The sequence below is a fragment of the Gigantopelta aegis genome, chromosome 3, assembly GCF_016097555.1.
Source record: "Gigantopelta aegis isolate Gae_Host chromosome 3, Gae_host_genome, whole genome shotgun sequence".
Lineage (NCBI taxonomy): Eukaryota > Metazoa > Mollusca > Gastropoda > Neomphalida > Peltospiridae > Gigantopelta > Gigantopelta aegis.
In genome coordinates this window covers 94,056,240-94,081,519 of record NC_054701.1, presented here as the reverse complement: position 1 = coordinate 94,081,519, position 25,280 = coordinate 94,056,240, and the positions used below count along the sequence as shown (strand labels likewise).

At 35.5% G+C, this 25,280-nt stretch overlaps 1 protein-coding gene across 1 annotated transcript in view; it reads left to right on the top strand.

The window, feature by feature from the left end:
• Positions 1 to 13,752, top strand: part of LOC121369378 (calcium/calmodulin-dependent protein kinase type 1-like) — a 110,300-nt gene extending 96,548 nt beyond the window's left edge. The window contains exons 3-10 of the mRNA XM_041494437.1: positions 2,276 to 2,350; positions 2,621 to 2,759; positions 4,419 to 4,542; positions 5,556 to 5,631; positions 6,657 to 6,769; positions 7,970 to 8,048; positions 9,440 to 9,527; positions 10,341 to 13,752. Coding sequence (XP_041350371.1) covers positions 2,276 to 2,350; positions 2,621 to 2,759; positions 4,419 to 4,542; positions 5,556 to 5,631; positions 6,657 to 6,769; positions 7,970 to 8,048; positions 9,440 to 9,527; positions 10,341 to 10,412 — 766 coding nt within the window. The 3' untranslated portion in view covers positions 10,413 to 13,752. The remainder of the gene's footprint in view (positions 1 to 2,275; positions 2,351 to 2,620; positions 2,760 to 4,418; positions 4,543 to 5,555; positions 5,632 to 6,656; positions 6,770 to 7,969; positions 8,049 to 9,439; positions 9,528 to 10,340) is intronic.
• Positions 13,753 to 25,280: the final 11,528 nt, after the last annotated feature.

Here is a 25,280-nt window from a genome sequence, read left to right as displayed (position 1 = left end):
TAGAATACATGGTTAGGATTTAAAGGGTTTTTTTACACATTAAGTGTAATGTCAAAGTTGAAATTTTTACCTGGGTACCACTTTAATTGATTACAGCCAGTGCTCCACAACTGGTGTAACAAAGGCTGTGGTGTGTACTATCATGTCGGTGGAATGGTGCATATAAAAGATCCCTTGATGCATATAAAAGATCCCTTGATGCTAATCAAAAAAGAATAGCCCATGAAGTGGCGACAGTGGGTTTCCTCTCACAATATCTGTGTGGTTCTTAACCAAATGTCTGATGCCATATAACCGTAAATAAAGTGTGTTGAGTGCGTCGTTAAATAAAACATTTCCTTCCTTCCTTCCACTTTAATAGTTGATATTTTGACTTTACATTTTTTCCAGTGACATTTTGTCCTACATCCGTTAATTATAAAGATGTGGTTATAGGGATTATTTTTATGTGATTTCCTAACGACAGATGTGTCAAGGCCACAATAAATGTATTCATAATAACAAATCATTGAAAATGTAAACAAATATCTGCCATCTTGGATTGTAGTAAACAAACAGGAAGATGTTGTTAACGAACGATCACAGTTATACAATAAATCAAAACATCTAAATTTTGGCATGTACTGCAAGAGTAATAAATTAAATATAATTACCTCACAAAAATAAATACTTGCAATAACGACAACACCACTATTTTTCAATAATTAAATGCGGTATCGCTACTTTTTCACTTTGCCACTGAATAAAACATAAAGTGGCAAGTAACACGAGTTCTATATTTGTTATAAAGTTTTATAATTGTATTTTATACCTGTTACAAGTACTGGTATTCTTCCAATATTAAACAATAAATGTTTTATAGATGTTAACTAACATATGTTTTTTAAACCTTGCATTCGGCAATGGTGTAACAGATGTGAGTGGCGCTACCAGTCTTCTGGTGCGGTTTCTAAAAAAAAAAATTGTTTTATGTTTTCATGTTTATCGTTTCGCGTTCATGATTCAAGATAAAACTATACAAATATCACTATGATTTAAAAAAAAAACTATTTGGCAAATATCGTTTTTTTAAATGTTTTTTTTTTTTTTATTCCTTTCTCTCTTCTTCCCTCCCCGTAATGACGACATCAAGTGGGACCGATTGACAATTTTATTTTTCCTCACCCCTGGTACCAACCGTGGTGCACTGACTGGAACAAGAAATAGCCCTATGAGTGGATTCTGAGTGTATGTGGATACAGGCTCGAGATCAACTGTTAGCCTATAGCTACCCTGTTAGTTATTTGAAGTTTATTTTGTTGGCTGCATGCCTACCCTGTTAGTTATTTGAACTTTATTATGTTGATTGCCTACCCTGTTAGTTATTTGAACTTTATTATGTTGATTACCTACCCTGTTAGTTATTTAAACTTTATTATGTTGATTACCTACCCTGTTAGTTATTTGAACTTTATTATGTTGATTGCCTACCCTGTTAGTTATTTGAACTTTATTATGTTGATTACCTACCCTGTTAGTTATTTGAACTTTATTATGTTGATTGCCTACCCTGTTAGTTATTTGAACTTTATTATGTTGATTACCTACCCTGTTAGTTATTTGAACTTTATTATGTTGACTGCATGCCTACCCTATTAGTTATTTGAACTTTATTATGTTGATTACCTACGGTACCCTGTTAGTTATTTGAAGTTTATTTTGTTGACTGCATGCCTACCCTATTAGTTATTTGAACTTTATTATGTTGATTGCCTACCCTGTTAGTTATTTGAACTTTATTATGTTGATTGCCTACCCTGTTAGTTATTTGAACTTTATTATGTTGACTGCCTACCCTGTTAGTTATTTGAAGTTTATTTTGTTGACTTCCTACCCTGTTGGGGATGGGATGTAGCCCAGTGGTAAAGCATTCGCTTGATGCGCGGTCAGTCTGGGATCGATCCCTGTCGGTGGGCCCATTGGGCTATTTCTTGCTCCAGCCAGTGCACCATGACTGTTATATCAAAGGCCGTGGTATGTTTTATCCTGTCTGTGGGATGATGCATATAAAAGATCCCTTGCTGCTAATCGAAAAAAGTAGCCCATGAAGTGGCGACAGCGGGTTTCCTCTCTCAATATCTGTGTAGTCCTTAACCATATGTCTGACGCCATATAACCGTAAATAAAATGTGTTGAGTGCATTGTTAAATAAAACATTTCCTTTCCTTTCCTACCCTGTTAGTTCTTTGAACTTTATTATGTTGATTTAAAAAATTTCTCTTTTGTTTTGTTTCAGATTAAATCACCCCAACATTGTTCAGTTAGTAGATGTGTTCGAGGATAAGACACATGTATATCTAGTCATGGAGTTGTGAGTACACAATTGTTTTTTATCAACTTCTCTAAGTTGCTATTAATTTTTGGCTTCCAGATTGAACCCTACATACCACTTATAGGTGAACTATATATTTAACAAGTCTTTACAGGCTTTTGTGTTGAATCAATTTCAAGCAATTTCATTGTTCTTAATTGTGTTTGACAACTGGATAACAAATGAATTGAACAAATTCTGCTGTAATATACATGTATCTATGAAACTGACTCTCAAGCTATATATAATGCCCTGTGTTTTGTTTTGCAGAGTGACGGGTGGGGAGTTGTTTGATAGAATTGTAGAAAAGGGTAGCTACACAGAAAAGGATGCAAGTAACCTGTGCAAACAGATCATTGGTGCTGTTGACTATATGCATGACAAGGGTGTTGTGCATAGAGATTTGAAGGTGAGTTACTTTTTGTTGACTATATGTATGTGCATGACAAGGGTGTTGTCCATAGAGATTTGTAAGTGAGTTACTTTTTGTCGACTACATGTATGTGCATGACAAGGGTGTTGTCCATAGAGATTTGAAGGTGAGTTACTTTTTGTCGACTATATGTATGTGCATGACAAGGGTATTGTCCATAGAGATTTGAAGGAAAGCCACATTTAGTTGACTATATGCTTGACAAGGGTGTTGTCCGTAGAGATTTGAAGGTGAGTCACATTTAGTTGACTATATGCTTGACAAGGGTGTTGTCCATAGAGATTTGAAGTTGAGTTACTTTTTGTCAACTACATGTATGTGCATGACAAGGGTGTTGTCCATAGAGATTTGAAGGTGAGTCATGTTTAGTTGACTATATGCTTGACAAGGGTCTTGTCCATAGAGATTTGAAGGTGAGTCAAGTTTAATTGACTATATGCTTGACAAGGGTGTTGTCCATAGAGATTTGAAAGTAAGCCTCTTTTAATTGACTACAATGTATATACATGTATGTATGCATGACAAGGTGTTGTGCATAGAGATTGGAAGATGAGCCAATTTGAGCTAAAACAGCAGTTTGTTTTCAAACTACAGAAAACAGGATAGCTCCTGTACAAAGATACAGGTTGCAACACATCCAGTGAACACAGGATAGCTCCTGTACACCGATACAGGTTGCACCACATCCAATGAACACAGGATAGCTCCTGTACACCGATACAGGTTGCAACACATCAAATAAACTCGCAGCGGTAATGGTTTAACATTTAACTAAAAAGAGAGAGATGCGTGTATCTTGCATTTAATCATTTGAGAAAATGTGCAATCACTTAGCACTGAATACATTTAAAAACTGTTGCCCTCACAGCTGTTATTTTCGAAGAAAATCGTTGTATGTATATGTGTGTGTGTATGTATATATATATATATATATATATTATACATGTGTATATATCTTTTCCCCTGTTTCCCGATTTACTGTAAAAGAAAGTATACACTGGCACAAACTACTGTTTCTGCGTTAGGACTCAGCAGCCTCTGATTTAGTGTGATGCAACCTGCTAGTATCCTCCTCAGTGTTTATAATCACCGAGCACTGGTGTGTTCGTTTTTGACAAACACACCTTCGTTGTAAATCAGCCCAGAATGAACTGTGCCAGCTGTTTAATTGTATGTACACCATCCTCACCTCAAGATATTCCTGGAATGTTCACAAGAACAAAGGGATGGAAGCATCAAGTTACTCAGGGTTTTTGGGGGATCATGGGTTTTATGAAGTTGTAAGACAAAAATTACTTCGGCTTTCCATCTGCTAATATTGCTATTACATGTACATTGAGAAATTTAGCTTTTTCTCCAGCTTCTGGTGTTTGCATATATCGGACAACTTTTAAAATACCCAAGACAGAGCTAAAATAGCTAGTGGGTGAGCAGTAGATACCAATCAAGGCACAGTAGTATAGATAAAAAGGGCACATTTTTAATTAAAAAGGGTATTTTGGGGTATTTTTCACGACCAACAATTTGAGTTAAAATTTTTGACATCTTACGGAGGTGTTTATAAATTGGACATTATCACGGTAAATTATGTCTTTTTAAAGAAAAATTAAATTTATTTCACTAACTGTTTTGCAGCCAGAAAATTTATTATACTACAGTCATGATGAGGATTCAAAAATCATGATTAGTGATTTCGGCTTGTCCAAGATCGAGGGCTCAGGGACCATGGCGACGGCTTGTGGGACTCCTGGTTATGTTGGTACGTTCATACCTTGTGTTGTCTTGTTTTTAACTTGCTAATCACCTGATTATATCAAAACATTTGATATATCATCGCTCAACAAATAAAATTTTGCATCCTACATTTAAAAAAACAAATTTCAGGAGACAAAAAAACATGTTTTATTAAAAGCTGATTTATTGTAAGATATGTCTTTTAAGTACTATAGCATGGAGAGTAAAGCAGAGGTATATTCTTCAAGAAACAATTCTTTAGAGCCATTTGTTACACCGAATCAGCTTATAACTATTTTTTTCCGTCTCCTGAAATAAATGAATGCAGTTTCAAGGTTTTCTTAGTACACGGACGATATGTAATACGGGATACTCTTTTTATGTGACAATACAGTCAATGCATTTGACAAGTATAACTGCTTGGTGTGTGATTGGTTTTCTCCATACTTATGTTAAGCAGCCATCAAGATGTCAAAGATAGTTGGTGGAAAGATAGATGTGTCTGTATGAAGAGTTTATTGCCAAAACTCAGTGTATCCATTTACATCATTTTGAAAAAAACGTCGTTTTGCTGCAACATGATGAATCGTATATCACAGTATTAAGATCTTGATTAATGGGCATAGATTGGATTGCTCAGTTATACTAACCTCAGTATATATTTACCTTCACTGCTAACTCCAATATTTGTAAATTGGCATATATGACATTTTGAAAATGAACTCTTTTTTATATATAACTTACTAGTTGATCTCGCAGGTGTTCTAGATCTGGAGAATAGGCTGGCCAGTTTATTTTTATGGCATTGTCTTGCTGCATGAAGTCTCACCAATCTGGATATTGGCAATAAAAATCTAGACCTGAACTTGTTTAAACAACCAACCAGCCTATAAATTACAACCTTTAATAGCAGGTGGTCTTTATGCAGAGGTGAATGCATGCAGTTCTGTATTGATCTGTTTGAATTATATTAGACAGCTGGTTGATATATAAGGTGGCTGTTATAGCAGTAGCAGTATTTCATTTGTCTAATTTCAGCTCCTGAAGTGTTGGCCCAGCAGCCATACGGCAAGGAGGTGGATTGCTGGTCTATAGGAGTCATAGCCTATATTTTGTAAGTACACCATGTAAAGTAGACTGCTGTCTATAGGAGTCATAGCCTATATTTTGTAAGTACACCATGTAAAGTAGACTGCTGCCTATAGGAGTCATAGCCTATATTTTGTAAGTACACCATGTAAAGTAGATTGCTGTCTATAGGAGTCATAGCCTATATTTTGTAAGTACACCATGTAAAGTAGACTGCTGTCTATAGGAGTCATAGCCTATATTTTGTAAGTACACCATGTAAAGTAGACTGCTGTCTATAGGAGTCATAGCCTATATTTTGTAAGTACACCATGTAAAGTAGATTGCTGTCTATAGGAGTCATAGCCTATATTTTGTAAGTACACCATGTAAAGTAGACTGCTGTCTATAGGAGTCATAGCCTATATTTTGTAAGTACACCATGTAAAGTAGACTGCTGTCTATAGGAGTCATAGCCTATATTTTGTAAGTACACCATGTAAAGTAGATTGCTGTCTATAGGAGTCATAGCCTATATTTTGTAAGTACACCATGTAAAGTAGACTGCTGTCTATAGGAGTCATAGCCTATATTTTGTAAGTACACCATGTAAAGTAGACTGCTGTCTATAGGAGTCATAGCCTATATTTTGTAAGTACACCATGTAAAGTAGATTGCTGGTCTATATAGGAATCATAGCCTATATTTTGTAAGTACACCACGGACATTGGATTGCTGTTCTGTAGGATTTGATGCATGTTTAACGACACTTCAGCACAAAAAAACTACATTGGGGATTGGGTGTCAAATAAAGGTAAATATATGAAGTGATAGAACATATAGGAGTCATAGCCCATATTTTGTAAGGATGCCATGTACAGTGGATTGCTGGTCTATAGGAGTCATAGCCCATATTTTGTAAGGATGCCATGTACAGTGGATTGCTGGTCAACATGAGTCGTATACCTACAGGTATATTCAACCTGCTTTTCTCAATGTACATGGAGAGGATGATGTAGTCAAGGCATTAAACACTGGGTTTTAATAATTGTGTAAAATGTTTCGTTTCAGGTTGTGTGGGTACCCACCTTTTTACGATGAAAATGATGCTGAGTTGTTCAAGCAAATCCTGAGAGCAGAGTACGAGTTTGATTCTCCCTACTGGGATGAAATTTCAGAATCAGGTGAATAATGTTTTCTTTTTTTAATGTTTTAATAACACTTGTTCAGGGCTAGCTCTGGGTAAGCAAACCATTTTGTTAATTTATCTGTAACTTCAAGAATTACAAAAAACTTGGTTATTTTTTGAAACAAAATATCAATTATTACATGTAATTAAAATAAAATTCACAAAATGTTTTAGAAATTTGCAACTGGTGAATGTGGCGAGTGTCAGAGCTAGCCCTGCTTGTTTATGTTTTTATTTGTTTTTGTTTTGTTTTCTTGTTTATTCACAAACACTGATTGTAGCATGTGGAAACACAATCTTGTTTTGCTACATAGGGACAAGCTGTCGTTACCTTTTTTCTCATTAAAGGGATGTGAGAGCTATGCGGAAACGCGTAAATGTGCTTTTCCATTTTGTCTAAAAAACCAAAAACATGATGTTCAATACTGTTGACCACACAAGATTCATTTGCATGTTTTCACGGTTTCAAGTTTATGATGTGTGCCTTATATTATAACTTATAACCAGTTACATTTGTTGAGTGCAATTTTTGGCAGTTCCAGGAGTTGCAAACACCAATTTTCCTTCAGGACCCCAGTCGCAGTAAGCTTTTTTGTTCCAGCCCCTCATATCCCTGCCATTACATCAGTACATGTTTTTACTAGCTTGTCATTTTATAAAAGTATATTTATAAATAATATCAATCCATGCAAGTCTTCTGAAGGTAAATTCTTTCATCCGGGTTTTAATGCACCCCTCATACCATGCATAAAATAATTTATACAGGTGATAGATAAAAACCAGTCATGCATAAAACTATTTATTAACAGACATATATACATGTATACAAGATACACTTATAGAAGATCATATCTATTCTTCTTTGTTTCACGTCTTCAGTAGCTCTTGGCGTAAACCATTTAAAGAACTTATGATATCAGTGGTTTTATCTCGGATGCAGGTGTACTGAGAGTAAACATAAAATATGTCATGTATACCATATTTTCTGTACAGAAATCTGAATCATATGTGTTGTTACTTTTTAAAAATGATTATTATTGGCCTGTATTTCAGATTTATTGTCTTTCCTTTCGTTTACTGTTATTTAATGGCTTTGCAGGCCAGTTTTAATGTTTTGTCTACGTTACTGTAGGTAATAAATGCATAATTGTCAGAATGTCTTGTAATAAAAAAATTCTCTTCTTTTTATGAGCAGCCAAGGACTTCATCCGTAAGCTGATGTGTAAAGACCCCAAACATCGAAACTCCTGCAAACAAGCCCTCGCTCATCCATGGTAAGCTGGCACGATTTGCATTTACCTTCTTATACACAATGTAGTGTGATAGTATATATGTGTATGACCAGCCCGTAGGGACAATATCTTGAGGTGGGGGTGGAGGTGATGTGTGTGCACAATCTCTAGTGAGGGTTCACATATTTTTACCTTTATTTATATAGTTTATGACCAAAAGAAAAGAATACATTTTTATCTCCAAGTGGCATCATTTTGTATAATTAGCCCCATCATTTTGTATAATTAGCCCCATCATTTTGTATAATTAGCCCCAAAAATGCAAATTAAAAGAAACACCTTTTTAAAAATTAATTTATCTCACATAAAAGTAGTAGTATTCCATGTTTTGTGAGTTACCGGTAGTATAATGAAACTTGGTTGTAATTAGTGAAAAACAATGGTGGTATGTCCTGATGTCATACCACGTTTTTAAACGAAGCAGGGATGCAGACACTATACATGTATATAGCATACCATGGGAAAACCTGTGACATACACTTTCTAAGGTGGTATATATGTATATGTATATTCGTGTCGGTTGCAAACTCTTGAAGAAAACAATTCCAGTATTTTCTGAATGTCATAAAATGAGCTATCTGATTGGACCAGTTTCCATTTCATAATGAGACTGATATATATATATAATGGCTGTGTTAATATTTTTATGAACCCACTGGTAATGATTGTTGTTTTTAACTAAGTTTCTCTCCAAACAGAGAATTTAGGTTTAAGGTGATGACAAATATTTGAATTGTGTAAATGAGCACCTCCATGTACATGGAGTGAGAATACTTCATGAGGGACCAGATGGGAACAACCGGCCTCAGATTACAGTTATCTTCCCATTTGGTTGTCCAAAATCCGGAAATTTGACTGCGCAAGTAGTCTGCTGTTTGACTGTGATTATTTCATGGCAGACAGCTATGAAGTGGCAACTGTTTGACTGAAGTGACAGGGGATAGCATGTAGTTTGTAAACATGTGTAACTTGTTGACATTGAAGACTTGTTTGTGGTAATTCCGGCCCATGCAAAAGTAGTGCTTTTTGTGTGAAATGGGTGTACTCCGGCCTGGTTTAGAGGGTGTGTCTGTTTAAACCAATATGCTTGGAGAAAGAGCGGGACAACAGGGGTTGTCCTTTTCAGGGTATGTGTCCCCCATGCAGGCAAAGGTACATACAAAATTTCACAGACCTGCTGATATTAATAAAAATGTTATAGCCACTAAGGCTATATAGAAACATATAGCGAAATTAATTGTGGTCTGAGGCCAACCCATGGTCTGTCTGGGACCAGAGGGAACACCAACCAGAAATAAATTGCATGTATTCCACTGTTGCTTGTTGTTGTTCAAATACATATAGTTATGATGAGCATGTGGTTTCTTTTCTAGGATATCTGGCAATGCTGCCCTGGATAAGAACATCCATGCATCTGTAAGCGCACAGATGAAGAAGAACTTCGCCAAGACCAAGTGGAAGGTATGTGCGTCACAGTTGTAGACTACAGTGCAGTACCAGTGTGCTGTACAGGTTATTTACAGAGTGGAAGGTATGTGCGTCACAGTTGTAGACTACAGTGCAGTACCAGTGTGCTGTACAGGTTATTTACAGAGTGGAAGGTATGTGCGTCACAGTTGTAGACTACAGTGCAGTACCAGTGTGCTGTACAGGTTATTTACCGAGTGGAAGGTATGTGCATCACAGTTGTAGACTACAGTGCAGTACCAGTGTGCTGTACAGGTTATTTACAGAGTGGAAGGTATGTGCGTCACAGTTGTAGACTACAGTGCAGTACCAGTGTGCTGTACAGGTTATTTACAGAGTGGACGAGTGGAAGGTATGTGCGTCACAGTTGTAGACTACAGTGCAGTACCAGTGTGCTGTACAGGTTATTTACAGAGTGGAAGGTATGTGCGTCACAGTTGTAGACTACAGTGCAGTACCAGTGTGCTGTACAGGTTATTTATTTCTGAGCCGATTGATTTCTAAAGTGCACACAAAAATAGTTCTTTTTTTTGTTATTTCCAAAACACTTCTACTTTTCTTTTTATGGCAAGCAAACTGAAATTAATTACAAAAAACATTTTTGTTGGAGGATGGGACAGATTAAAGATGAATATCCAAATACAGAATTCAACTACAGGCTCAGGAATGTGTGGAGTGGGTGTTTTTTTAATACTGTCCTGCTAAATTACTTACTGATTGGATACTTCGATTGTTATTGTTGACAGGTTATTTACTATTTATTCTCTATTGAAATATGTAAAGTAATTTTTTTCTTTCTGTTTTCAGCAAGCGTACAATGCGACAGCTGTCATCCGACAAATGCGGAAACTTGCTATGAACAAAGAAGATGCACATTGAATCAAAAGAATGGCTGCTGGCAAAGGGACATAACTCATAACATGAAATCGAGAAGCCAAGTTGTCAGGAGTTGTTTCGAAATGATGACTGGTTTCCGAGATTTTTCTGTTGTATCAAGGTGTGGGTCGGCTATTTGGCACTTCGGTTGGCAAGGTAGCGATTTGAGAAATCGGTTTTCAGTAACGCTGGATTGATGTTCAGTTGAAATGTGAGGTCGTCACTATTTAGACAAACATGTATCGTTCTTCTTGATACGTGGGCAGGTCGCACATTTCTTTTAATATGATGTTGTGTATTCTATTTGCTTCCATCTGTGAGTCTGTATGTGTGTTTTCTGTCCAGGTAGGCTGAGAGCTGTGTGAGAGAGAGGGGTGTAAGAGAAACTGTGAAACGTTTTAGTAGCTTATTGATTCACATCCCTGAGGGCACAACAGACGCAGCATAATTATGTCATAATATTAAAATTACAAACTAAATTTATCATCTTAAGAATTTTTCAAAACATTTTATGGTTAACAAATTTCAGCGAGGTTTATAAATAATCTGTTGCTATCTATTTTGAATGTAAAACTTTAACATGTTTAGATACAGTGTTTGTTAAGAAAATTTAACTAGCTTTCATGAAGAATATAAAACACTTATTTTGAATATAAAACTTTCATTATATATAGACTGATCAAAGACAAGGGGGGTGTATTTTATTTTTTAGATTTTGTTTTTAAACATAAACCCCATTTCCCCATTATTCTCATGTTTTAAATTAGGACTATTCGATAGCGCCTTTATTTTTCAAACAGATTTTGATTCCTAGATTTTTATGATGTAAAAAGAAGGGTGATTTTAATCAAAACGTTATTTATTTATTTTTGGAACAGTTTGTTTTAATAACACTGACAAGAGTTGATGAAAGTTAGTTTGTAAATGTTAATATGCTTTTCATGTTATTTTCATGTCAATTAAAAATTTGACCATTGATGCCAGATGCAGAAACACATTTCACGCTTGCAACACTTGATGTATTTTCTCCATAACTGTTGCTAGTGTTGAAGCATCTCGAACAGAACAAGTAATTAGATTAATACAAACATTCCAAAACTCACAACTATTCATAGCATACTAATTATTTCTGTCATTTGTACAATAATGATATATTAGATATGAAGACTAATCCATACTGTATCAGTGTTGAGTTTCTTTGTACATGTACACATATAAGGGCTGATTCTCCAGACTTGCACAGAATTAACAGAATACGAGAATTCAGGAACTGAAATTAATTTTAATATTCTGAAGATCAAAGTGTTACTTCTGATTTAACAGTGTTAACATGTTTAACAAACCAAACAATATGTTATTTCTGGCTGAGCACTGTTAACAACATTTATTGTATCTCACATATATCACTCAATCACAGGCTTGTTGTATTTTCATGTGTCAAACTTGGTGTCGTGTACTGCGCAACTGATAATTGTCTTAACATGTAAAGAACAGCATGTGCTTATTTTTGTTTGTTACACAGTTTGTCACACATCAGAAATATGGTATATGTGAGAGTGCCATTTAATATCATGTTTCTGAAATTGTTTTAATTTATTAAGGTTTACACATTTGATTTCGGTGTTTATCATACAAATTTAGATTTTTTTTTTGTACAATCATCTAATAACATAATGTTGATTTGTAAAATATTTTAGTGCCTGTAAGAGCAATCGATATATTAATCCATACTGGAAAATTTGTCATCATTAACAGTAAGATTATTGATTGGTTATTAATCAGAAACTTATGACAAATTATTTGTAAAAAAAAAATAAAAATTGGGAGAGAATTTTTCAAAATGTGAAAGGGTTAATCATCCCTCTATACATGTACGTGCAGGCATACTAAGGAAGAAATCTCACTGCAATAGTGTTTACTCAATTATTTTGGTGCAAGTCAGTTATACAATTTGAGAAATTTTATACAATTTGAGTAGTGTTATACAATTTGAGTAGTGTTATACAATTTGAGTAGTGTTATACAATTTGAGAAATGTTATACAATTTGAGTAGTGTTATACAATTTGAGAAATGTTCAGCAACTTTATAATTGGTGTTATTTTATTTCATCATATGATGCATTTCAGATCGAGTTTACAGATATATGTTGTGTAATTACATGGTTCTTGGAAACAATTCATTTGTAATTATTGTCTCATGAAGTAATTTATATAACTTATATTGATTCATTGAATGTAAAATCAAATTATTAGGAAGTCACACTTGAACTTGTCAATTGTTATAAAAACACAGGAAGCAGCACTTTAACTCGAAATATATGTTATAAATGCGAATTTTCAGAGTATTTGCAATGAGTTAAAGATAAATCATGTTACGAGAAAGAAAGCAAGAAATAATATAAAATTAAATTCATCAGTAATTGACTGGGGGAAAGCAATTGGGGGAAAAGCAATTGGTCAAAATCTGTGAGTGGCTTATTCTCAAAAAAAGATAAGAAAAAAGAGTTCATTAGTAATTAGAGTATTTTTGTGAAACAATATTCAATTTGTTTTAATATGTCAAGTTTTTAACATAGTGTTTATAAATTTAATAACAAATTATCAAGAATTCTTTAAGGTATTAGTTTCTCAAGGACTCTTTTGACTATATTTGACAGAGAACAATCATACTAAGACAAATACTTTAAGCAATTTGGTACTGTTGTATTGAACTTTAAAACTACATGTCACATGTACGGTCAGTGATGTGACAGTTACGTATTTCATTTTGTATTGAAAATCTCCTGTTACTTACACTGACAATGATGCATTAGTTAAATCCAGTGTCTGATTTCACTTTCTAAGTAACAAGTTTTCTTTTATTTTATAACATTTACCAAATTGCTAAACCTTTTTGTCGAAGTATGTTTTATACAATGAGATTTGTTCTACCTTATTTTGGTTGAATGAATTGTGAACATGGTCTGATGACTTCCACATATATTATGTATACAACTGTACATGTAGGTATGTACATGTATGTATGTATGTATGTGTGGGCATATGTAATTTGTAGGTTTATTTTAAATATTATACTTGGTGGATTGTTTCCAATACTAAATTCTCTCAAATATTTTGTTTATATACATGTATCGGTTGCTAATTTGAGGTCAGATTCATGTCTATGCATAGTACAAGTTTGTACTTACTATTATAGTCATGAATTGGTCTTTGAATTGTAACACGGGGGTGAGACATAGCCCAGTGGTAAAGTGGTCATCTGATGTGTGGTCAGTTTAGGATCAATCCCCGTCGGTGGGTCCACTGGGCTATTACTTGTGCCTGTGCCCCACAACTGGTATATCAAAGGTCATGATATGTGCTATCCTGTCTGTGGGATGGTTCATATAAAAGATCCCTTACTACTAATGGAAAAATGTAGCCGGTTTTCTCTCTGAGATAATGTGTCAGAATTACCCAATGTTTGACATTGAATAACCGATAATTAATAAATTAATGTGGTCCAGTGGTGTCATTAAACAAACAAAAAACTCTTTAACTTTGTTTATAAACTTTGAATTCTGCCACATACTTAGGTATCATCCCTTATTAGGTATCATCCCTTATTAGGTATCATTCCTTATTAGGTATCATCCCTTATTAGGTATCATCCCTTATTTTTCATTGGAAGTGTGTCACCATCACCTTAAATTGAATAACCAGTCCGATTCCATATTTTAAATCAGAGCACCAATCAGATTCACTTCCTGTGAATTCAGAATTTACAACTGGTTGTCCAGTTTAATGTCATGACGACAGTCACAATTTACTTGTGCTTCTCATTCTGATATAAAATGAATAAATGAATGTTTAACGACACCCCAGCACAAAAAATACATCGGCTATTGGGTTCTGATATAAAAGTGCATCAGTACTTACACATTTGAAAGAATTCAGTAGAAACTCATGACTAAGAAAAATACTTGATTCACTGTCGGTGTAAACTGGTGAGTTGACATGTTAATTATCAGGTAAATGATATGTGGCCAACTAGGAGGGTTCTGGATATAGATATGAATTTGACCTGAAACAAACGACTTCTCTTTATAATAGTGTTTGAAGGGAACATATGAGTCTGTAGTCGAGTGTCTCTGGAAGTTGATGTTTAATCTTTGTTAACAAGACATCCAGTTATGTTTTCTCGGCCGTGCATCATCCTCATTGAACACAGCAAACTGTTGTATTCATCACGTGCACAGCAACCTACATTAACAGTGTTCAACAGGTTTCTGTTTTATGGCAGAATGGTTAACTTAAGATATGAGCTACAGTGACAACTTCACTTGTCTTAGGTGAAGGTATTACAGTGTTCACACTAGCATTGTTTTATCAGGCTAAATTGGTCTGGACTTGGAACAAGCTAGGTTTGGATCGAGACGAATCAGAATGGCACATCCATGCACATTTTTACGTCAGCATACCAAAATGTGCTGGCAGACCAAATGTGTTAGAGCAGGACACCATCAAGTGCATTTCCTGTTTACTTCTGACGAGGTTTCACACAGCCATTAAATTTGTGTATTATTTATTTATTCTATCATGACAACGATTATTATTTTGGTGCTTACTTCCATGTTCCTTTAGAATGACGTGACTAGAAAATATGACGTAATAACCTGGGTTATGGTGACAATATGACATAATGACACAAGCATTGTAGTGCATTGCTTTTTAATCAACTTTAAAGGATTTATATTCTCTTTTATTGGTTGAATGTAGCTTGGGCATGGAATTGAAGAGTGTGGACACAGTGACATTTGGACTAGGCTTATTTCTAGCCTGAGCCTAGATTGATGTTTCTAGTCGGACGAAATTGGTCTGGGCTAGACTGACTTGTACCAATTTAGACCAGAAAAATTGATGGTATGAATGCTTGAACCGAACCAGATTTATTCTGGAACAAATTTAACCCAGGCTAAAATTGCTAGTGTGAACACAGCTTACATGTATGTTGATTGGTCTTTACATCAATGTTTTTGCCATTATTTCTATCTTCCTGGAAACCACATTTTGTATAATGATATAAGCCTGGTATTCAGTAGCAGTTTGTATAGAGAATGAATGGTTGTAGGTTGGTGAGAATTGGGTTGGCTCAAGATTTATTATGTTAGCCTCGTATCACAAGATTTATTACCCTATTTGTAAATTACTTCTGTTATAATGTTTCACAATTTATCAGCTCATTATTTTCAATGCAGTCTTATAAGAGCTATATATATATATATATATATATTTTTGCCGTTTTGGTGGAATTTGTTTTTGTCATATATGTTACAATGATATTTTATTGAATGTTTTTCCATTTTTTGCCACATTTTATTGAACTGAATTATTGCCATCATGATGAATTTTAGATAACATCATATTAAACAGAATATTAATGTTAGACGTAGGAGTGGTAAACAGTATTGAAAGACAGTTTATTGAAGTATTTCGTATCTGTCGCATGGTTTTGCTAATGTGTTAGAATGAAAACTCATATGATTTAAATATTTCAATTATTTGTCATAAAGTGATGTTGTAATCATTGACATAGGTCGACGAGGACCAAATCTTTTAAACTGCACATCGGATGGAAAATTGAGATTTGGTCCTGTTTTATAATAATAATGAGGTACAATAGAATCCTTGCTGTGAATCCGTGTGGACCCTACACGTAGCAGTGGTTTTGTTTTGTGTTGTTGTACAGTTAGGCAAATAAAGTACTGAAAACGGCACAAGATACATAAACTGGGAATGTAATCCTCTCTGTAGAATGTACACTCTGCAAGCTTTTCTTGTACAGAAATTTCATCATCTCACCTTAATGGATCACAAAGACGTACAAACTGAGTTGCTTTTAAAATCTTCAAAGCTAGCCATTGTTATGGCACAATATTTGTCTTTGATAACATTTAGAGATAACTATAAAGCAAGACAATCATTTGATAATATTCACAGAACAAATGCCTACTCCCTTGACTGAAATGTTTGTAGTTTGATAGTTTTTTCAATAACTACATGTGTACTAGCCTCCACTCAGTAACAGCACTCTGTGCATGTGTGTTCGTTTGATCCCAGCAAGCAGCCATTCATTGTAAAGTCTGTTTCATATGCATGTACATGATACTGGTTTTGTTCTGTGCATGTTAAATTTTAGGTACCATTTGCCAAAATAAGATAACCCTTTCATACATTTCACGTTGTGTTCAACTTCACATTGTATACCGTTATAAAAGAAATGTAAGGATGTGTATATTTATGTACAAATCAATCTTTATATATATTCTGATTTACTATTTTTAAAAAAAATAAACAATTCATGGTCACATCTTATGGCCAAAGCACTTTGATGCATTCTAAATACCGGTAAGCTAAAGTTGGTCATGAATCATTTCATATCCAAATATATCTGTTAATTCATGGGCCCAACTCTACAATAACAAATTTTTACCAAAAAACATGTTTAAAAATTTACTCTAATTGTAACCATAATTAGAAAACCACCTTTACAAGACTTGGTTAGGTGTTGCACATAATTGGAAAGTAATTTCACATAAATATTGTAATGCATGCAAAATTTGAAAATTGAAATCATGTGGAATTGGGGCCCATTTTGGATTCACTGATTTATATTTGAAATTTGTTTGCTTCCAGTTGTGTATTTCTTGATATGAGTCACACGATGTAGGATGAGTCATGTGATGATGTGAGCTGAGCTGAGTCATGTGATGATGTGAGCTAGGCTGAGTCATGTGATGTGATGTGAGATGAGACACATGTGAGATGAGAATCACATATTGTGTGATGTCATGATTAGTATCGGTGATGTGAGATGAGTCACATATTGACGTGAAATGAGTCATGTGATGTGAATTGAGTCACATGATGTGAGATGAGTCGTGATATGAGATGAGAATCATGTGATGTGAGATGAGTCACGTAATGTTGTGAGATGAGTCACGTGATGTCGTGAGATGAGTCACGTGATGTCGTGTGAAAGCTGCAAGACTCACATTTCTGTCTTAGCTTTGTATGGTTGACGACATTATGGAATCTGCTTAAAGTATACACATATTCAAACAATTATCCTTTATTAAAAATCATCTATTGCTAGCTCTGTTTTAGGATAATTAAATGTGGAGTGTAAAAGTGTAAAATTACGTTTTATTTATTTTGATAGAGTCAACATAGATGTGTGTTAAATGATCACCACCGTGGATCAAACCCGGCCAAATCGACTCCCACCTTCATTAATAGTAATACTAGTATGAGGTTTTGATGACCCCATAGTATTGATGTTCATGAAGCATCTATAACCCAGTTTTACTATAGAACTATCTACTCTATTTATCTCTATTTAACAATTTATGATGACCCCATAGTATTGATGTTCATGAAGCATCTATAACCCAGTTTTACTATAGAACTATCTACTCTATTTATCTCTATTTAACAATTTATGATGACCCCATAGTATTGATGTTGATGACCCCATAGTATTGATGAAGCATCTATAACCCAGTTTTACTATAGAACTATCTACTCTATTTATCTCTATTTAACAATTTATGATGACCCCATAGTATTGATGTTCATGAAGCATCTATAACCCAGTTTTACTATAGAACTATCTACTCTATTTAACAATTTATGATGACCCCATAGTATTGATGTTCATGAAGCATCTATAACCCAGTTTTACTATAACCCAGTTTTACTATAGAACTATCTACTCTATTTATCTCTATTTAACAATTTATGATGACCCCATAGTATTGATGTTCATGAAGCATCTATAACCCAGTTTTACTATAGAACTATCTACTCTATTTATCTCTATTTAACACATCTCATTTGTTTGGTGTTAGTGCCAGGCTCAGTATCGATGTCAGGTTCAATATTGGCGTCAGGTTTGGTGTTAATGTCAGGCTCAATATCGGTGTCAGGTTCAATATTGGTAACAGGTTGAATATCGGTGTCAGGTTTGGTATCGGGTTCAATATCAAAGTGAGGTTTGGTATGTTCAGTATGGTTTGTTAAAAACAAACGGTTGAGGATTGATATTAACAAGAGACAGAGAATCATCAGCAGATGATACTAATACCAGGTCCAATACTGGTGATAGGTCTGATATCGATACCAGGTCCAATACTGGTGCTAGGTCTGATATTGATACCAGGTCCAATATTAGTGCTATGTCTGATACTAATACCAGGTCCATTACTGGTGCTAGGTCTGATACTGATTACAGGTCCAATACTGGTGCTAGGTCTGATATTGATTCCAGGTCCAATACTGATCCTAGGTCTGATACTGATAGTAGATCCAATACTGGTGCTTATAGGTCTGATACTGGTACCAGGTCCAATACTGGTGCCAGGTCTGATACTAATACCAGATCCAATTGTGGTGCCAGGTCTGATACTGATACTAGGTCCAATACTGGTGCTAGGTTCAATATTTACGCCATATTGGATGTCACATTGCTTGTGAGTTGGCTGATTCTCCTACTTGATGTTGTAAGTGTTGTACATTCCTCCAGAAAAAAAAAGAAAAAAGAATTAAATAATCTTTATTCCAGAGTTTTGTAAAATGTCACATATTGCACAGTTTATTAATAATGTATATTTTTGTAGATGGAATTCTTGTATTTTGTTTGAAGTCCATCTCAGTTATCCCCCCTGTGCCATGTTGTATTTTTGTGTACAAAAGATCTATGTTGTTTTGATGGACATTTAAAAACACTTGACAATAATATTAAAAGTACAGTGAAACCTGTCTAAACCAGATGACGCCGGGGACCTAATATTTATCTCATTTAAACAGGATTCAGTTTTTAGAGGGTCATATTTTAGAATTTAGAAAATTTGAGACCATGACACGTGGCCGTTTTGACAGTATTTCAGTTTGTTCAGGGTCTGATTTAGACAGGTTTCACAGTATTATAAGATTTTTAGTAAGAATTTGTTATTTAAGCAGAGTACTTAATATTTTGCATCACATGCATTTCCCTGTTACAAATAGTAAATTTTCATTTTACTTCAAAAACATAAGTCGCTTTGTGTGGGTGTTTTGATTTTATGGACCATTACACGAACTGGCATATTTCAGCCAGTGCATGTGCATAGCGTTGTACAACTGTTAAATTGTGTTCAACTTTATGGGCCGAATTTACATAGCCTGTTTGTATGTCACACATGTACATTTACAATGCATAAATACCTGTGATTAAAGAAAAACAGGCTTAATAAATTTAGCCTTCCTCAAAGGTGTGTTCTGAAGAGTGCAGTGGTCCGCTGTATGTATGTAAACACTTTGAGGGATTTTCTTACAGCATAGTAAATATACATGCATCATTGGCATAATAAATAATCCGCCACTATTTGCATCTTAGACAAGGAGCTAGTTTATACTGCCACACTCTTCAACAGGTATTGTTGAACAAATTGAATTCCATTTCTCTAAAATTTTGTTTTATATAACAATAGATTGTATCTGTTCCAAAATGATAATGTCATTATTGTATGTTAATTTAAGAAAACTTTAAATATATTTAAGAAATATTTTTTTTTATGTCTTTATATATATATATAAATTAATTGACATGTTGCCAAGTATTTTTAATTCCCATTAGGCCAAACCAAGTATATTACTGGTCTTTGGTCAGCACACTGCACATCAACATTTAAATTTTCCCCAAACATTTTACCATTGTAGCTATAAAGGTACCATCTATACCTGAACTAATGCCACACTGCCATAAGGGCCAAATGAGGTCATTTTGGGGCTAAGTCAAAATCATTAAAGTTTCCTTGACTAAATGGAAAATGTGCTGGAAAATATTCAGGGTATCAAGGTAAATGAGGGGCACCATGGCCACTGAGGAGGAACCCAGGTAGATGAGGACATAACAAACTAAATGTACCAACCTTTTCTGTCCAATCCATGCCTATCAAAAAAGAAAATGAAAAAAAAAGAATGACCCCCACCCCCAAAAATCCCCCCAAAACAACAACAACCAAACAAACAAGAGAAAACCCCCACATTGCTGCATTAATTATGAAACTTTTGTCTGACCAGACACAGCCATATATACTGTTTGACCTTAGCTACAGACGTGTAATATAATTTATAATGACCCCCACCTACCCTCCAAGGTATATTCACCATGCATGGAAATTCATCCATGTTTATTTATAGTGTCACACCCCCTAGTTCCTATTAAACAGAACATTGTAGGGGTATGTCCTTTAAATTGGTAACAAATTTCTATGAAAAACAACCATAGGATTTTTGTTTTCTTTCTTTAAATCACCTATTTGAAATGTGGTCTTTTGTGGAATAAGTCAATACTAGGAAATAAATATAGATTTAGTTTCAACCTAATATGTCATTTGGCAATAACTTAGTTTTAACAATTTAAGCATTTTGGGACAAATAATCTTTGATGGTAATGAACAATTCACTAAACATTTAGTTTCACCTTGAGATGTGTTTAAATAGAATCTTATTTATTCACTGTGATGCCCAGTAACAACTGCTAGTTTTATCACATTTATTTTACATAATTTTATATCAAATATATATGTATACATTTATGAGTGTTTACAAATTACATTCATATAGAAAAAAAGTTTAAATACAACTATTTTCAATTATTACTCAGTATTTTGTTTTGTGCATAACGATTTATATATTTTGCTCATTTCCATATTTATTGTATTGTGAGGTAAGAGATTTTGTATGACTTGGTACAATACAGCCAGCACAGAGTTTGAAATCATGGCTGCTGGTAGCTGGAGATTTAACAAAGTGAGAATATTGTCAGTCAAATTGTTGCAGATCGAGGCAAATTGCTTTGTCTAGATGTTTTCTTTTTCTGGTACAACTTTTTTTCTCAGAATAAATGCACTATTTTCATCTTATGTGAGAGTTTGTTGTGTTTCAAATTGTTATATTGAGTCACATGGCTTTCCCACAGCTTGTAGCTTAAATGCATTGACAACTATTATACAAGAAAAAGAAAATGAAATTAAGATGTACCAAGCCAAACGTCAAATTACTGTACATAAAAAGAATGACAAAAGTATCTCTAAGAAAACGAAAACAACAAATAAACAAAACAAAAAACATTAACCCCCACCCCCAACTTAACTAAACACACACACACACACATACACACACACAAACAAGGTCACACAAAAACATACACACGCACATATACGTACACACATAATCACACATACACGCGCATACACTGAGCAGTAACGATTCTAAACGACAAAACCGTATTCCCATATCAAAATCGTATCTGCATAAGGCAGTCGAAAGGATGTTTTAGACCGTCGTAATTGCTTCCATGATCCACTATCAGATGCTCGTTCCTAGGAGGACTGCCACTCTCAGGAGGACCGCAACAATTATTTACTTCACTGTGACTGGTCTACCTCTCGCCACCCCGAATGTTTCGAGATTTCCATTTCAAACTGCGTCTATCGTGAATTTGGTAAACTGTGCGTCTATCGTGAATTTGGTACAACTGCCGTGAACTTCAGAGGAAAGAGAACCCCATGTGTATGGTGGCACAGAACTGACATCAACATGACCACTTAATGTAGGGTTAAGGTTCGTCTTAGTTTCTACAATATGTGATAAATAATCAAATTATATATATATACTACTCAAAAGAATTTAAGGGTCAGACGATATTTTCGACATTATTTTCTGAATGTCAATTATATTTGCTAGACCATAATGTCACGCATGGTATTGTTCCATTTTGACGAAAGTGGGTCTAAGCAACCCATAAATGAATTAAAATCCACTGTCATTGACACTGTCGACTAGTTCTAATGGCGAAAACATGCTTACATTTGCACGTAAATTTGGGCGAAAGCGAAAGGTCTGCTAAGTGCCCATAACTTGCTTTTTCACAAAGCGCTTCATTTGCACGCTTTGCACATGTATTCCATGTTCCCAATGCTGAATTTCTGTATAATTGGAGCTTGCGTTCGTGTACGGTGCACACTCCAAATTCGAGAATGGTACGACTTCAACTGACTATCGAAGATCGAGGAAGGGCTATTGCTTGGCTTCAGGATGGCAATACGCAAAGAAACGTTGCTCTGAGGACTTGGTGTCAGTCAGAGTGTCGTTGGCCGACTGTGGCAACGGTACCAAGCAACGAATTCTGTTCGAAATCGTCCACGTTCGGGAAGACCCCGAAGCACTACAAATAGAGAGGACCGCTACATCACCAATATGGCTCTACGTCAACGCACAACCACTGCACGCCGATTACGTGACAATCTGCGGACTGCGACTGGAACTCGAGTGTCTGATCAAACCATACGCAATCGTCTGAGAGCCAATAATCTACGCTGCCGTCGCCAGGCTGTTCGACCACCACTCCTACCACTTCACAGAACGGCCAGACGTCACTGGTGCACGCTTCATCTGCGGTGGCAACGTGTTCAGTGGGGTCGAGTGATGTTCACTGATGAGTCCAGGTTTAGTCTCCAGTTCAACGACGGTCGGGTTCGTGTCTACAGACGTCCTAGGGAGCGCTTCGCTGACGTTAACGTTAGACAACGTCACCGATTCGGTGGTGGCAGCGTCATGGTGTGGGGCGGCATCTCTATCCACCACAGGACCCCCCTCTATGTGGTGGATGGCAATCTGAATGGAATCCGCTATCTGAATGAGATTATCCGGCCGTTGGTTCTCCCAGGCCTTCAGCAGATTGGCGGCGGGGCAGTTCTGCAGGATGACAATGCCAGACCCCACCGCGCCAGGGTGGTAACGGACTTTCTCAGACAACAAGGTATCGCCAGGATGGATTGGCCCGCATATTCGCCTGACTTGGCCCCAATAGAGTACGCCTGGGACGAATTAGGCAGGAGAGTTCGGGATAGCCATGCCCCTCCGGCCAACCTTCATGATCTGGGTCAACTTCTTATGGCAGAGTGGCAGGCCATTCCCCAAGAGTTCTTCAGACGTCTGATCAACAGCATGAGGCAACGATGTGTCGAGTGTATTCGCGCCAGGGGTAGATTCACACACTATTAAACGAATGTTCTAATGTGTAAAATCCATGTTTGACAACCTTCAACTTTGACAGCATGTCATGTGACTTTCTTGTATACAGTGACGTTTATTTGTGTTTTTTTTGTAAATATGGAACAATAAATAAAAAATTTGTGTAGTTTACATCATCAATCTAATACACTCTGAAACTTATTTGGTTATAAATTTTTGACCCTTAAATTCTTTTGAGTAGTATATATATATTGACTTAATTATTTCGTTATATTGACAAAACGTTGCAAAAATGTTTATAAATTATGTGATTAGTTTTGTTTTATTTAACGACACCACTAGGGCACATTGATTAATTAATCGTCGGCTATTGGATATCAAACATTTGGTAATTTTGACTCATAGTCATCGGAGGAAAACCCGTTATATTTTTCTTAATGCAGCAAGGGATCTTTTATTTGCACTTTCCCACAGACAGGAAAGCACATACAACGGCCTTTGACCAGTTGTGGTGCACTTGCTGGAACGAGAAAAAAAACCCCATTCGGTTGAATGGATCCATTGAGGTGGTTCGATCCTGCAACGCAAGCACCTCAAGCGAGCACTCGACCGACTGAGTTACATCCCGCCCCTAAATTAAATTATGTCAATTACATCGTTGCATTTTTTTTTTTTTTTTAATCTCGTTACGTCGATGGCAGTTCTGCCACCATACATGTTGAATAGTCCATTGGGTTGTATTCGGGGTTCTTAAAAGAAAATAACAAATTGTTGGGTTGAAGTAACTCGGAAGAGGTAAAGAAGTGCATTTTATGAAAGAAGAAAAACCTATGGGCTGTGTCAGTTGATGGGATGGATGGGATGGGAACTCTATTTACGTGCCCATATCCACAGAGGTTCAGGCACGCCCACCTCGGATTTAGCCTCCGACTTCGCCAGTGACAATTTCGGGGCAGGAGTGGGGAGGGAGAGGGGGGAATAAAATATGTAGGGGAGTAATTTAGAAACGTGGTATGACCACTTAAAGCAAAACATAAAAATAAATAGGGGACTTAAACCTTTAAACTAATTTTAATTTAAATTAATATTTTTTAGAAGCACCAATTCAATATAGCTAGCTCAGGTTATGAGGTTACAATTAATATTTAGAAGGTGCAATATATTTTTCAGTCGGGCTGGTCTAAAAAACTAATATAATAAAAATAGATAATATAGTATTTATTTATAATAATACATTTAATTACTTATAATCTTAAGCCCTGGAGAAATAAGGATTCGCAAAGGGGGGGTGTCAGTTGAAGATAGTGGGTCAGTCGAGAATCGTTTTATAGCACGTAGATGTTGAGTAGCGGACGGCTCAAGTGTTTTTTATTTAAAAGTAAGGCATGTATAAAAGTAAAACTTGTATCTTACATAGACAACACAATACACTGGTTTTGTGCAATGTTCTGTGTTTCATATTTTCCCCGATATTTGACTTAACGTTTTTTCTATGAATCACCAATTGTATACAACGCTAAATGATCACATAAATATTTCAGATGACATGCCTTCATGAATCACTGACAAAACGGTGATAACAAAGTAATCTACAAAAGACTGCTATCTATATATCCATCTCCAGTACATAAAACTGCATAAGGTAGTAGAAAGATACTGCTGCATAATTATTAATTGATATGCACGGAGTGTATCAGGGGTTATAGATGAGATAATCAAAGATTAACATCCATGAATAGACACTCATTTGCACTGAGATAATGTAACCTCTTCCACCTCTGAGATAATGGAACCTCTTCCACCTGTGAGAT